At 47.4% G+C, this 14,973-nt stretch overlaps 1 protein-coding gene across 4 annotated transcripts in view; it reads left to right on the top strand.

The window, feature by feature from the left end:
- Positions 1-200: 200 nt before the first annotated feature.
- The window catches only part of TFCP2L1 (transcription factor CP2 like 1), a 29,359-nt gene continuing 14,586 nt past the window's right edge, over positions 201-14,973 (top strand). For all 4 annotated transcript variants that reach the window (XM_078860326.1, XM_078860327.1, XM_078860324.1 and 1 more), the window contains exons 1-6: positions 201-600; positions 7,525-7,676; positions 10,615-10,691; positions 11,733-11,838; positions 13,247-13,353; positions 14,555-14,707. In XM_078860326.1, coding sequence (XP_078716452.1) covers positions 536-600; positions 7,525-7,676; positions 10,615-10,691; positions 11,733-11,838; positions 13,247-13,353; positions 14,555-14,707 — 660 coding nt within the window. In that variant the 5' untranslated portion in view covers positions 201-535. The remainder of the gene's footprint in view (positions 601-7,524; positions 7,677-10,614; positions 10,692-11,732; positions 11,839-13,246; positions 13,354-14,554; positions 14,708-14,973) is intronic.

Raw genomic sequence — 14,973 nt, forward strand, 5'->3', positions numbered from 1 at the left:
ACACACACGCCCCCACCCGCGTGTCACCCGCCCCCCGCTGTGAGCGCCGCGTTTGTCCTGCAGGCGGCGGCACGCGACTCGCGGCTCCGCGGCAATCGGACTCCCAAAATCAATTTACATTTTCATTAAACAGGGAGTGTAGGTGGGTGGGTGGTGGTGGTTGGTGGGTGGGTGGTGGTTATAATCGGGGAAGGGCGCAACCACAAATAAGGGAGAAGTGCTTGTCGCGCAGGTGAGAGTGTGCGCGTTTGTTTGTGTCTACTGGAGGTGGAGGAGAGGGGGGTGCATTTTATATATAAGCGGCATCGGCTGTCTCGGGCAGTTGTGCTCAGAGCGAGCGGCCAGGTGCTGTGCGCAACCCAGAGGGTACCTTGTGGGCTGAGTTAGGGGGTGCGCGCTTCACTGCTCTGCTCGCTCGAGGCAAATCAGAAGAGGACGAGGAGCGAGCTCGTACTCGCGTCTCCCATCACCCGCAGCGCCTCCTCGCTCGATTCTCCCAAGTCCCAGCCACCCGCCACCTGCCCGCCGGGTCAAGATGCTATTTTGGCACACGCAGCCGGAGCACTATCACCAGTACACGCCTCCCAACAGCTACCTGCGGTAAGCGAGTCTCGCGGCGGGCATGGGTGGCTTGTGTTTGGGAGGAGGAGGTAGCATGGGGAATGGGCAGGTAGCGGGGAACGCACGGGGTGGGTAGAGAGAAGACGCGTGTGCTTGGGACGCGGTGCTTGTTCGGTTTATGTCCACCCAGGAGACCGCTTTAGTGCACGGTTAATGGTGAGTAGTGGAGAGGATTAGTGGGGCAAGCACGTTGTGGACAATTTTCTATGTTTAGATGATGATCATCAATTTCGCGCGAGTGAAAAGTAAAGCTCGAAGCCGTTCGAATCCCGCTCAAGGCTAACATCAAAGGCGAGTGATATCTGGTTTATACGTGGACGTTTTATAAATGCATATATTTTTTTGTCAAAGAAAAACAATTATGTCGCCGTTTGAAATGATCTCAGTGTCTCAGCATGATAATGAAATTGGAATGTATTTTGTTTGGATTAGATTATTTATGGAAATGTCATAGAAACGCGGTTTCATTATCACAGTGCTAATAATGTTCATGGGTATTGTACAGTGCCGCTGAATGTTAAATTGTTAACTAAGGCTCTGTCTGTTACCGAGGTCACCTTTGCCAAATCGAATGTATCTGAATACGCTCTTGACCTGGTTACAATACATGTATGTGTCTGCGTGCGGGGATCGGTGGTGCAGTGATTAGCGCACTCCGCTATTAACCCGAGTACCTGAGTTCGATTCCCGACCGCCGTCCAGCATTAGCGACGAGTTATAATCTGAACCTCCATCTCTGCCAATCCGCACTGCCCAGTGTGGTGAAGTATGGTCAAACACCCGACGCGGCGTTTGGAGGCCTTTATCCAACAGCTGATTAACACAAACTTAATTTGTCAGTCCACTGCTGAATGAAGGCCTCCCTAATTAGGACTGCACATTCATATTGTGTTGTATTACACCTTAATATATTGTATAGATATTGGCCTGCATAGCTTCTCGCTAACATCACTTGCCCCAACAGTTTTTGTGTATACCTTGACTAAACTGTTACGGAAAATCAATTGTGTCCAAACTTTGGTTTCCTCCGCCGATCCCAATAACCAGCCCCACTTTAACACGATCCACTCCTCTGACCCTCACAGCCACTCTTACCCATCACAGCTACGGGGTCGGACGGCTCGTGGGTAATTGGGGGCGCCACGGTCTCGATGCTCACTCAGGAACATGCATTTCGCTTTAGCTATTTACATTTGAACTAAGACTGAGGGTTACCTGAGTTGAGAGGCCAGTGGGATGACGTGTTGGGGCGCCACGGTGGCGATATGTTAACGACCTCGCCTGGTATACAGGAGGTCGTGGGTTCGATCCCGACCCTGACGCCTGTTGTATATTTGGAGTTTGCGTGTTCTCCCCGTAATTACGTGGAAAATTTCCGGGTCGTCCGGTTTTCCCTCCACATTTAGAATCATTCGTTTAGCGTAGTTGGCTGCAATAAATGTCCACGCAATAAGCCACTTCCTTGGGCTGTCGTTTGTGGCCAGGTCACTCCTTCCTGTGGCAGTGGGGATTTTTCTCCGGTTCCTCCAGTTTTACCCCCACAACATCTAGAAACATGCGTTTAGAGAATTTGGCTGCTATCAATTTACACATCGATGACAAGCTACTTCGTTGAGCAATCACAGAGGTCGGCAACCAAATGAACAAGAAGGGGCATTTTTTTTCGAATTCGGTAAAATAAAAACTCTTTCAAGAGCTGCAATGCACTGTGGTGGTGTGAATACGAGAACGGTGATCTTTAATAAATAACGTCACGAAGCAGTCTTTAAAGAGCCGCATGCGGCTCCGGAACCGCGGGTTACCGACCCCCTCGAGCTATCATTTGTGGCCAGGTCGCTCCTGAAAAAGAGCCATTTAGCTCATTGAGCCTTACCTGGTGAAAAAAAAATCCTCCGCGGCCAACCACTGCAGAGAGAGAGATCGAGACGAAAAAGAAGAAGGGTAGGTAGCGCGGTTTGTTGATTTACGACTCTTGATTTGTATTTATTGAGCCCGTCCGTTGCGCTGTCCTCTGCGCTACGTTTTACTGCCGAGATGTGCGGCCCGATAGCGTGGCGCCTCTCGGGGGCAGGTGAGCGAGGGGCACCAGCGGGGGGGTTACGCCCGCGTCTCCGCACATGAAACGGAGCTGCCGTGTTCACATGGAGGATGATGGTGGTGGTGGGGTCGACTTCCCCCCCTGCGCTCATTAGCGATCTTCAAACGGGACGGGTTGATTTACACAGCCCGCAGTGAGCGTGGTGCTGAGTGCGCTTTTTGCGCATTAACATTCGAGCCGGTGATTGTCTTGAAACGCTCGCTAAAGACGTCGTCTGACGTGTCCCCCACCATCCCATCCCCCCAGTGTCCGCATACTTCACGTGTTGTACGAAAGCCACTTCGATCGAACACCAATTGATTGTTTTAGGCCGTTCCATTTTTTGTCGCAACGAATTCGGGGCTGTCGGCTTATGCGCTTGTGTATTGGTTGAACGATTTATCCGCGGTGGCCTTAGTATCCCTTGAAAGCATGCGCTTAAATCACCTGCTTAAGCGCGGCAATAAATATTCTAATTTGGAGTTTCATCGAACATTACAAAAAAACACATTCTTTATAAAAACGCATGATACAGACAGACCACTGAAATCCACATTGTGCACGGCCCTTTTGTAAAGCCACTGGTCGCGTCGGTTATTTGAACATTCTCCAATACGCTTCGCGACTTGCTGATGGCACACTGAATGTCGAAACCGGTCCACAGTTTTGCTTGTGTTGAACCAAAATCCTGCTGATAAAAGACGCACTCCCAGCGGGCCCGCGTGGACGATGCGATGTCTACAAAATGCGTGTCTTGTCTTTTGTCGAGGGACAGACGTGGGAAGGAGGTAAAAATAACCAAAGAGTAAGGAGCTAAACGTTCTGCTTATTCATAGGTCGAGTCTGGCGGGGAACAGTGCTTGAAGCAAACCATCCGTATGTGAAGGGTGTGTAATCGTGTCTTTATACACGTATAGCACTTAATGTTTATTGGGCGGGGGGGGGAATATCAGTGACGACAAATGGTCCATTGTTAGTCACATCGCTCTTCTCGAGGCGCCGTAATACGTTCTGAATAAACGCTTAAGTACAGCGCTCCATTCATTAAGTGGATGGATACCACATCTGACTAAAACATAGCATCAATGAAGCGCTTGGGCGCAAGAGGCTAAATCAACTCAAAGTGTAGTTGGTGTGTGCACGTGGGGACGGCGAGCGGCGCATTGCGCCATGAACTCAGCCAGAGGCCTTCATCCAGCAGTGGATTAACAGTTCTGTAAATTATTACTTGTAATGATGAAAACTATGCACGTGCAAAGTTGTACATTTTAATCACAATACAGTACATTAAGTCGTAGCAATATTACCTTTCACAATATTTTAATGTGGCTAATAACATATCTACAACTGAGCTGTCTCTAGCATGGTACATGGGGTTGCGTTTTTTTCTGGTCAAATAAAAAAAGACAAAGATCCCCCATGTAGCCTATAGAAGACCGTTGGGGAAAGTGCTGTTGGCAAGCACCTATTTAAAGCCTGCTTTGTGTCCCCAGTGCTCACGTGCTCACGCACCGCACCAGCTGCAGCACTCATTTACGGCTGAGACGACCTAAGGAAGGCCCAGGACCGTTTCAAATATTCGCCACTGCTCTTGGTCGTGAGCGGGATAATCGAACTCGGGTAGCCGTGTTCACAGTACACGCACAGGACGCGCACACAGCCACGTGTAGTAGTTATTCGTCTTGCTGCATAAAGGGCCGTACGCGCGTTACTCATAAATTGAGTACAACAACAACAACAAAATCCCCCAACTTTTCAACGAATAATTAACCTCCTCTACGCGCCGCTTATTTGTTTCGGGAAACAAATCAAATATTTGACCAACTTCATTTAACCTGAACCTTGCGTGTGGGCGCGTTAATTGGGTCATCAAAGCACCGCGCTTGGCGCACTGCTAACGCGCAGCTTGAACGCCACGAATGATTACCCCGCATCGGCCCGCGGCAGCGTGAATTCACCATGGGGGGCAAGTGGGGGGGGGGGGGCAACGTTGGGAAGCGGGCGACGTCCTTTAAATTGGTGTCGTCACACGTGCATCCCCTTATCAGTTGTGCCAGACGGGTAGAGGTGGTGGTGGTGGGTTGGGTGGCGGCGCGCTGAACACTGTGGCATTGGTGTCAGGAGAGAGACTGTGTGCAAATTCCAGGCTGGATGCAGTGGCTGTTGCCTCCGTGCTGAGTTTACTTTTGTAAACAAGTTGAACACCGCCAGGTTCAGCCTAGGGTGACATGTAACGCTCGGCTGTCATCGTAAGAATCATAATATTTATTTATCCTGGAGGAATCCGATGAGTTATGAAGACATCTGATGAGCTATAATGAGCTGTTGCAGTAGCAGCCGTGCCATCATGATCATCATCATCAGAGCACTGTTAGTATCATCATTATTGGCTGCAGCAGTACCACCATCATCGGCAGCGTTATCATCGGCAGCGTCACCACGCATCATCATCCACCATTATACATTTTCCATCGCTATTCATCTATATTTTTTTCATCTTGTCATTTTCGTGAGTCGTCCTCATGCTTTTTACATTGTTGAAATCAAAGTATATATAATTGTATGATTTATAAAAAAAAAACCAAGCCAAAATAAGTAAGCTAATTATCAGCTTTAATCTCAATCTCAATATTTGGCGCAAAGCAGAGGTTATGTTTGTCCCAAAACAAAACGAACATTCATTTCTTACTGATAAGATAAATTATATCTCCATGTTTAAAAGTACGACAATTAATTTATTCTGACTTCATGGCTTGTTATCCTGACTTCCTGGATCTTGTCCTGGTTATGTTTGATGTAGTTTTCAACAAATCGTCGTATCTGATTGCTAACTTTTATTGACAGGCGAGCTGAATCAATAACTATTTGGGTTGGTGTTAAATTTGTGTGTGGCACATGTGACAATTTGTTTGGCTATGTCAGGTGGTGGATGGCCTTCACGACGCAGATTTGGTAAGATAATTTCGTGGCCTAAGACAAATATATAGAAAATCACGACATTGGTTTGCGAAAGCCGATTGTGTTAACAGTGTTTGAGACTAGGCTCTAAAGGAAGCTATCTCTGGTGTGGACCAATCAGTTTTAAAGACAATGCATATAATATCAGAGCATGTTTTTTTTTGCATGTTCACCACAAGTATATGTGGTGAATGCAGACATGATTCCTTGCAAACGGTTTCTGTTTGGTGTTTTAACATCTTAATACCTGTTTTTATTGCCAGAAAGGGTAAAGCCTATTCTTATATTTTTATTCTGGCAAGGGAGGTCCCATGATGATAAGACAGTGTTTCGATTTAAAGCTTTCGTGACTGCAGGGATTCATCTTCTTGGTTCTTTCGGTAAAGTCACGTAGAAGGGAAGTAATAAAATAATAAAAATAAAACATTATGTATTTTATTATAATAATAAAAATAAAACATAATAATGTATTTTATTATGTTATATTTATATTATTTTATTATTTCCCTTCTACGTGACTTTACCGAAAGAACCAAGAAGATAAGACAGTGTTGTTCACGGGTTTGAGTTTTTAAGTTCAGTAATATGATACGTTACGCTTAATAGAAATGAAAACAAGTTAATTTGAATAGCAGTTAAGATTTCAATTAAACTTTCTCTTCTCCCCATTATCTGGAGGTTCTGGTGGCCACTTGCAGAGTAGACTTTGACATTTCGCGCAACATTTCCACTGTCAGTAAAATGTAAGCTTGTTACGATATAAGATTTTGTAAAAACGTTAAAAAAATGCGGTGCAAGGTACATTTTCACACTGATCAATCACCCTAAAGTTAAAATGCAGTTATAATACAGTTCAATTGTATAATATTCGCACAATTAGTTTTTAAATCATTACACAAAGCATTTAAGTCATATATCAACTCGTGTGCAGATTCTCGATGGATATTTTCCTCGCAGGAATGTAGAACAGAGTGTCGACTTGTGGAGGCTGTGTTGAATGATGACGAATATTCATAATCGTCACGTATGGCCCTTGGCCAATCCACTTCTGGATCAAGGTCTCCTCCTCACCCCCTATTGGTCACTGAGGCTGTGTTGACTGAACACAACACTGGCCAGCGTGGGTTGGTAAAGAGGGAGGATCCAAGACTGGTTCAGACATCACTCACCACTGATATTAGCCGTGGGCGGGATTCAAACTCGGGTCGTATGGTTCATGGCACGGTTGTGTGCTAACCGTTTTGCCACCGCCCGCCCGCTCCCCCTAATGAACAACGTTTAAAGTAAAAAGATATTAAGTTCAAGTTCATTTATTAGGTATAGCCCTGTGAGCCATTCGGCTCTTGAATCGGGTGCAACCGCAACAAACAAAAAAGAAAAACATGAACATAAGCGTCGGCATGGTGGCATCAACAGCTTTGGCCATGATACGATCTCGAAAAGTTTAATCGGATTATGTAATAGCCAGCCTGCATTGTCTGGTCATGCCGTGCGAGCGAGCGGCGTGTGGCGCTGTCCGAGGAGAGGGGATCGACGCCGCTGACCTCTGACTCCGCGCGACGAGTGACGGTGCTGACGGGCTGCGTCCGCACAGTCTGGGTCGAGATGCCCCTGCCGCCGATGGAGAGATTGCCGACATGGATTGTTGTTGTTCAAGCGTTCTGAAAAGCTGTCAGCCTGAAGCGAGCGCCGCGAAATTAAATTTCGCAACGAACAAAAAAAATGCTTAGCTCTCAGCAGTCTGCGGCAGCCACCTATGACCACGTGTGTCACCTTCCCCCCCCCACCCCCTTCACCTGCATAGCCGCGGCGGCGCGTGCATTGTTTTTAATTTTCCCACGCTCTTCTTTGTGCGTGCGCGTCTGCAGAGACGTGTTGGCGCTGCCCATCTTCAAGCAGGAGGAGAGCAACATGCCCAGCGAGCCGGACTCCAAGTCGCCGCCGCTCCAGTACGTGATGTGCGCGGCCAGTTCGCCGGCCGTGAAGCTGCACGAAGAGACGCTCACCTACCTCAACCAGGGTACGCGCTGCTGCTGCTGCCCGCCGATTGACCGAACATTTCCTGCGTCGATGGTAGACTGGAGTAGGTGGTGTGTGACTGGCGGCCACGGGCACGCCGCCGAGAGGATGTGTGTACCAGCTGCGGAAGTGTTATTCCAGGTCGGCCTCCATCCCTGATTACACCCATCTTAAGGGAAGAGAGAAGCCAACCAAAAACGAATGGCCCATATCTTGTAGCTATTCAGGCCCTGGGTCCCAGGCTGTCTGAGACATTTCAACTTTCTATATGAAAAAAATATATTTTTTATAAAAAAAAAAACATTTAATCAACGAGCGTGCGGCAGCTAAATTGACTGTTGTATCACGGGACTGTGAGAGATGGCCTTCATCCAGCAGTGGATAGATCATGGCTAATGAAAAAGAATCGTGGCCAGCTGCTCCCGCATAGCACTCGACTGATGTCACTGCATCGATGTATTAGAGTGCCGTAATAATGCAATTGATTCTAACTTTACATATTTAACATTTAAAGAAGCATCAGACGTACCTATCATTATTAGAGTTTTTAGTTTTGTTGGGTTGCATATTTCTTCCATGAACGCATATAGGCACTCGGCACAAGTAAGGCAACTGTCATATCTGTGTTTGTTGCCATATAATCTCAGTTTTTTCATGGGGTTGTTTGGCAAGATCCACGTGAAACGCTGAGCTAGAACCTTCTGTGTGACGTTGGCGTCCCTCAGTGTCCGATTTACAATTAACTTGTGCAACGTAAGTTACACACACAATGCTAATTGACCAGTCAGCCCCACCTCCTGATAACGCTGTTTGTCAACGGGGTTCCGAATGTTCAGATGCAATACAAGTGATGCAGCAGTAACCAGAGATGACCCATATTGATTTCGCTTTTAAAAAGCCTTATGTTCAGAGCAAAGGGTAGCATGAGACCAGTCCACGTTGTCATTACCTGAGCCTTTGTGCCGGACAAAGTTTTACGTGCTCTGTGCAATCCCAAAGGACACGACTCAACGATTTCAGGGCTTGAGTGTGGTCATGTTCAGTAGAGGTGGCGTTTTCCAGCACTAAAGTGCATTTTTCTGTCACAGTTTAGCAGCGCCATTAATATTACGGAGTCTGGCCAGACTGACATTTGTGCTGATTTCTGGCTCACGTGTAGACAGGTATTGGGTGCAGGGTGGTAATTAAGTCGAGTCTCAGTCCTTCTTCTCGCTGTCCTCCCCTGCAAACATGCATCAAATGCCACCTCCGTGAAGTGTTTCTAGTTTCACCGTCTCTCTCTCTCGCCCGTGCTGACAGCACAGCCTCTGGATATTGAATGCCTCTCGCGCTTTGACAGCAGATTAATAAAGCTACCTGTGATGATGTCGGTCACGGGTGTCCACGCAGTCTGCACCAGCATGTGGGCACTGCCTCGGCTGCACAGGTGGTGTAGCGCGTGTGATTGTGTACGTTGTGCAAAAAAAACAACACGTGGAGTGGAATAAGTTGATGGATTCCACGACTAGAACGCAGAGAGCACCTGCATGAGCTCCGCAAGGGAAGGAGGACTCGATGGGCATGAGTGCACTTTACGAGCGCACGCTCTTAGATTTCATCGTTGGGCAATCCCGCTCGAGCGTAAAATGCTGGTACCACATAGCAACGACATCGTTAGGCACACGCTATCAGGAAGTAAAAATGATGCGTAGCGGTCGGTTAATAATTTATTTCTCTTGGCGTGTGTGTGTGATTTTTTTTTACGTTCCCCATTGCATTATGCTGCAACCACACGATGCCAACTGTGGCATCGGGTTTATGTCGTGAGTGAGATGCGCTCCCTGCGCCCCAGCGCACTCTCGCTCGTGTCGGTGGCCACGCGTCGCTTTGTTGCCGTCGGTGCCTCTCGCATATTTATTCCCAAAAGTTGGAAATCGCTCCATCTCGCGCGTCGCAGTGTTTCGGGGTTGTTAACATGGCAACCGATGCGGCCCAGTGGCGCCAGAACAGCCTGCCCTAGCAGCCGCGCTGACTTGGGTGAGCGCACCCCCGTTGTGCCTGGCTGCACGAATGAGGGATTGAACCATGGCACAGGTTTTGTTTGATCTTTGACCCGAATGACAGGGAGCACATAAATGGCAGAAGTTACATTATTGCCCGGGGTCGGCGACTTGCATTTTCTTTCCCCATGAGCAGCTATTCTGTGCCTCTTCTGTTGTCACATCCACTCTCCTCACATCTCGTTTCATAGCATCCTTCCCTCTCACCCTCGGTCTCCCTTTCCTCCTGCCACCCTGCACTGATGGCATCTCCATAGTTCTTCTAAACGCATCTTCTCTGTCTCATCTCAACACGTGCCCAAGCCATATTTTAATTCTTCTCGAAACTACTATGAATCCAACTGAGGTTCATGAAGTAAAAAAATGTAATAAAAAATATGAAGCAGGATTTATTATGTAATTTAACTTCTTTGCAACTTTGTTTTTAATGCCACATACCTATATCTCAGGCGATGTCACTGTGATATTTAACCCACAGTAATAACCAGTGACCTATGTTTCCTGCACCATTAAATCTGGACAGTACAATACAACGTAGATGAACATAGCATCTAAGTGCTACTGCACATCAAGACACCGTACGTAAACAGTGGGCAACCCCCATTAATACAGGCAATCCCAACGTGCTATGCATCAGATACTACGCTTGAAACAGATAACTGCACTGAGCCAAACGGCTGAGAAGCGGTGTTAAAACTCAACGTGAGTTTACGTTAACCACCGTCACTGCCAAGACATTTCGGAACGGTCTGTCCGCGGATGCTCAGCCCATAATACCAGTTCTCCCGCTGACGTTTTTTGACCCCTTAAAATTGTGGAAGAGCGAGCGATACCGTTCTGCCTTGTTTACGCTGTGCCATCTCTCCTGTTCCTTGCCGTGCCGTCCCTACACTTGCGTAGGGCAGTCGTACGAAGTGCGATTGCTGGACAACAGGAAGATCGGGGAGCTGGCTGAGCTCAATGGGAAGCTCGTGAAGGTAATGCTCGCAGCCACCGTCTCTCAAAAGGCACGCTGAAAACAAACCGGCAGATGCACGCCACCAGGACGCGCTGTTCTTGGGCCGCGTTTCCCACCCTCCACCCTTGCGAACCAACCACCCCCCACCGCTCCCTCCCTCCCCTATCCATCAGCCCTGGAACTGTGCCCGAGTTTGGCGTTGAACTAAAGTCCATCCTGTTTTATTTAAATATGAACGTCATTAACTGATTTGGCAACCTTTTCTTGATGGTAGCAAAGAATGCTGCACGATAACTTATGTCCCCATGTGTGATATCAGATAAGAGTAATGTATTGTGATGAATAATCCTCTTCCTTCTAATCACACCGGGTACATTGGCTACAATAACAAATAACAAAACATTGCGCTGGTTGAGAATTGCAGTCGCTGGCATCTGCTGCACCCTTCTGGATCGCTCGCAGCGAGCCCAGGACGTAAATCATGGCTCATCACACCTCCTCGCCGCCACCCGCTGTCTCCTCAGTGCGCAATCTGGGGTCTGACCGTCATCTATTATTTATACAAGAGCCTCCCACGCAGTACATCTCAATGTAGCCAGAACAAAGGAGTATCTGTGATACATTTTCAGGATGGAAGTGATTGCAGACCCGATGAAAAAACAATACAGTATAGACATTATGCACAACGAATCATAATAAAAACGAAAAGCTCAAATGTGCTTGAGATTGCCCTCTTTTTTTTATCCGCTTCAGAATCCAAATATATATTTATACCGGAGGCATCCGATGCGCTACGAAGCTATTTTTCACAGATGTCCAGTAGGGGCGGGTAAGAACGTTACAACAACAATACAAAACATGATAGTAGTACAAAGTACAACAAAGGTAAACAAATCACCCAAACACGTACAAATACCACTAGCCCATCCCCACAACACCACACTCCGGTGTGAGAGCAACCGCAGGACACTGCCCCAGTAGTGTGCACCCACCCCCAGGCATTTATCGGTGGCCTTGTATCTCACGGTTGGCGTTGCTGGGCGTGTGTGCTCATGTGCAGAGCATCGTGCGCGTCGTGTTCCACGACCGGCGGCTGCAGTACACGGAGCACCAGCAGCTGGAGGGTTGGCGCTGGAATCGCCCAGGAGACCGCATTCTTGACATTGGTAATTGCCACGGTTTTGGCAACTGCAGAACCGCCTTTACGTCAAAAAGCCGCCCACATTTCTTTTTTCGGGGCATAGGGGGTGGTGTCCCCACCCAAAAAAAAATCGTTAACGTCATTTAAAAAATATTTATTTCAAATCGATTCAAAATATGGGTGGGAGGGGGCAGCTTTGTCTACCCCAAATTTCGGAATCTCCTTTACCGACTCGAGCCACTCCCACCGAGCGCTGCCATCCTTCGCCAATTAATTAATTTAGCAAAAGGGGTGAAAATAATTCCACACCTGGAGAAAAAAAGGCCCAATTCCTTCTCACAGCAGCCCACCAAAAATCTGACCTGCCAGCCACCACTGGTGACCAATGGATCTCCAATTATCAGAATTAAGGCTTCACTTCTTTTAGCTCCCAAGGTGACAAATTAAAAAAAGAAATGCCATGCATATCTACCAAATCTCTTGGGAATCTCATACACGTTGACTGGGTCTGAAATTGCAAGTCAGCATTTGCTCTGCATGCCATTCAAAGAGCCCAGCAGTATTGCGCTGGTAAGCACTGCGGAACAAAAATGTGGCACGCTATCAATTTTTTTAATCTTTCCGCCGAATATCACCGCCTGAGATGCACGTGTTTCGAATAAGGGGGGTGCCCAGCCAGCATTGTGAAAAACGTACTTTTTAAAATTATTCTTTGAGGATTTTTGCAGCTAGAGAGAAAATATATCTACCCAACCCACCAGGGGTTCTAACAGCCTCCTCCTGCAGTGAGATTTTATCAAGGATGCCACACTTTGAGCATCTTTGTTAGAGAAGGTGGCAGGATGCAGAGCTGGCTGCCTGCTTCTGTATTACACGTGCACACTGGACCTAAAGAGGGTTGGTGTTAGAATTAGAGCAAGCCAAACCAACAAACACGTCACTGACGAACACGTCATTCTTGCACATCTTGGCAGTGTTGCCGTCTACTGCCTCCTTGGATTGGTTGACAAAACTGAACATTCAACTATAACATGCATCAAAACTATTGCCTTTTCATTATGCCATACGAAAGAAGAAGAGTCATTTAATATTTGCCCCCATCTTGTAGTGCAAGTCCATCACGAAGGCACTGTTTCACAGAGAGCCATAGTCAGCAGTAGCTTCACGGTAGGAAGTGCCGTTGCTATATTGCTTCATCCCAGTTAGGTAATTTACGTGTCATTTTCAAATGTGGACTATAACGTACACACACATGACCTGTTACAGGATCTGTAACATTCACTGTTGAAGCAGCAGACGGCACACATTTTTGGTGCACCCACACTATTAACCAGTGAATCTGTGCTAAAAACATGGTAATGTATCCCCAGCCCGTGCTGTGGCTGATAATTATTTTGTTAATTCGTTGCCGTATTTCTTCCGCACATGGTTAGACGTGCCGCTCTCCGTGGGGATTGTGGACCCACGCACGAACCCCACTCAGCTCAACACCGTCGAGTTCCTCTGGGACCCGACCAAGCGCTCATCCGCCTTCATCCAGGTAACACGGCCAGGGCAGTAGTGAGCTCGACCATTCGATAACTCTGAAATAATAATAATCATCGTAATACATACTATTTATAGCCCTTTGCCAATCCACCATGACAACCTTTACATGCCATGTCACTCGTGGGGATTGTTTGACCATGGTGGTCAGTGTGGGTTGGTGAAGGAAGGGAGCAGGTCCAGGAATGGTTGAGATATTATTCCCACACCGACGCCAACCAGTGTGGGAATGGAACTCCGGTCATAGAGTTGATAAGCGAAGTGTGCGGACTACTGTGTAAACGCTCCACTCCCCGGCAATTTACTACTATATTTACCCAAGAATGTCAGTGTATAATGTGCGTGACGTCACTCCACGTCGACCAGCTCCCCTCATTAATAATAATGAACAGGTTACGTCCTCCACATGGACACCCCTCATTAATTATCATGAGTGGGTGACGGCACTCCGAATGGACACCCCCCCCACATTAATGATAATTAGCGGCTGACGTCACTCCACAATGGGGGGGCGAGGCACCTCCTGCCCCCTCCTCAGCGTCAACTTACAACCCTCACTACAAAGACAGAACCCTCACGTCACGCGATCTCCGTAACGCTGTTGAGACGTAGAAGTAAAAAGGACGTCATGATGAACAAGGGGTTATAACCTTTCAATTTAATAAGTCTATGTCACTGCGGCCTTACAAATTTCACACGAATGGATGCAATGAATATATCACGTCGCGGTCTGCTTTTCACTTGCAAGTTTAAGATTTACTGCAATACACCCGTCCTTGGACGTGCAAAAGTCTAGTAATAATAATAATATATCCCATTCATACCGCGGTTTCTGTAAGACTACTGCAAGAATCTTTAAACTGTGCATATCTTTCATGTATCTTTGACACAACAATTTGTACAAATTAGCTTGGGCGGTACATTAATGTCACTCGTACGCTCTTATCACAAATCGTGCTCATATTTAAAATTCCTCACTGCAAATATTTATTAAAAAGTGCTGACTGAAAACCCAGACTGTGGAAGCAATTGCATGACTCAAGTCGTAATGTGATACTGGTTCGACAAATGTTAGCAACGAGTTCGGTCGTTTAGATAACTCCTTTAAGCGTTTGGCGATAAAAAAAACTGGCAAACACGGAAAACAAATAATCTGTCGGCTTTTCTCGATGTCACGTGACGTGACCTGCGTACAGGTGAACTGCATCAGCACGGAGTTCACGCCGCGCAAGCATGGCGGTGAGAAGGGGGTGCCCTTCCGAATCCAGTTCGATACGTTCAAGCAGGACGAGAGTGGGGAATACACAGAGCACCTGCACTCCGCCAGCTGCCAGGTCAAGGTCTTCAAGGTGAGGACACACCGAATCCTTAAGGCTGTGTGTGTGTGTGCTACCATAACAAAGATAGAGATCTCCCGTATAGCCTTAACATACTGTTGGGGCATGTGTCATTAACGAGGACCTATCAAGGCCGGCACGGCACACGATGTGGTGGGTGGCCAGCACCATGCCCGGCCGCCTTTGTCTCCCAAGTGATGATGTTTACACACGGCACCAGGAACTCATTTGAGGGTGAGTCGACCGAGGAGAGGCCCAGCACCAGTTCAGATAATCGT

This window comes from Lampetra fluviatilis, chromosome 10 (genome assembly GCF_964198595.1).
Source record: "Lampetra fluviatilis chromosome 10, kcLamFluv1.1, whole genome shotgun sequence".
NCBI classification, from domain to species: domain Eukaryota; kingdom Metazoa; phylum Chordata; class Hyperoartia; order Petromyzontiformes; family Petromyzontidae; genus Lampetra; species Lampetra fluviatilis.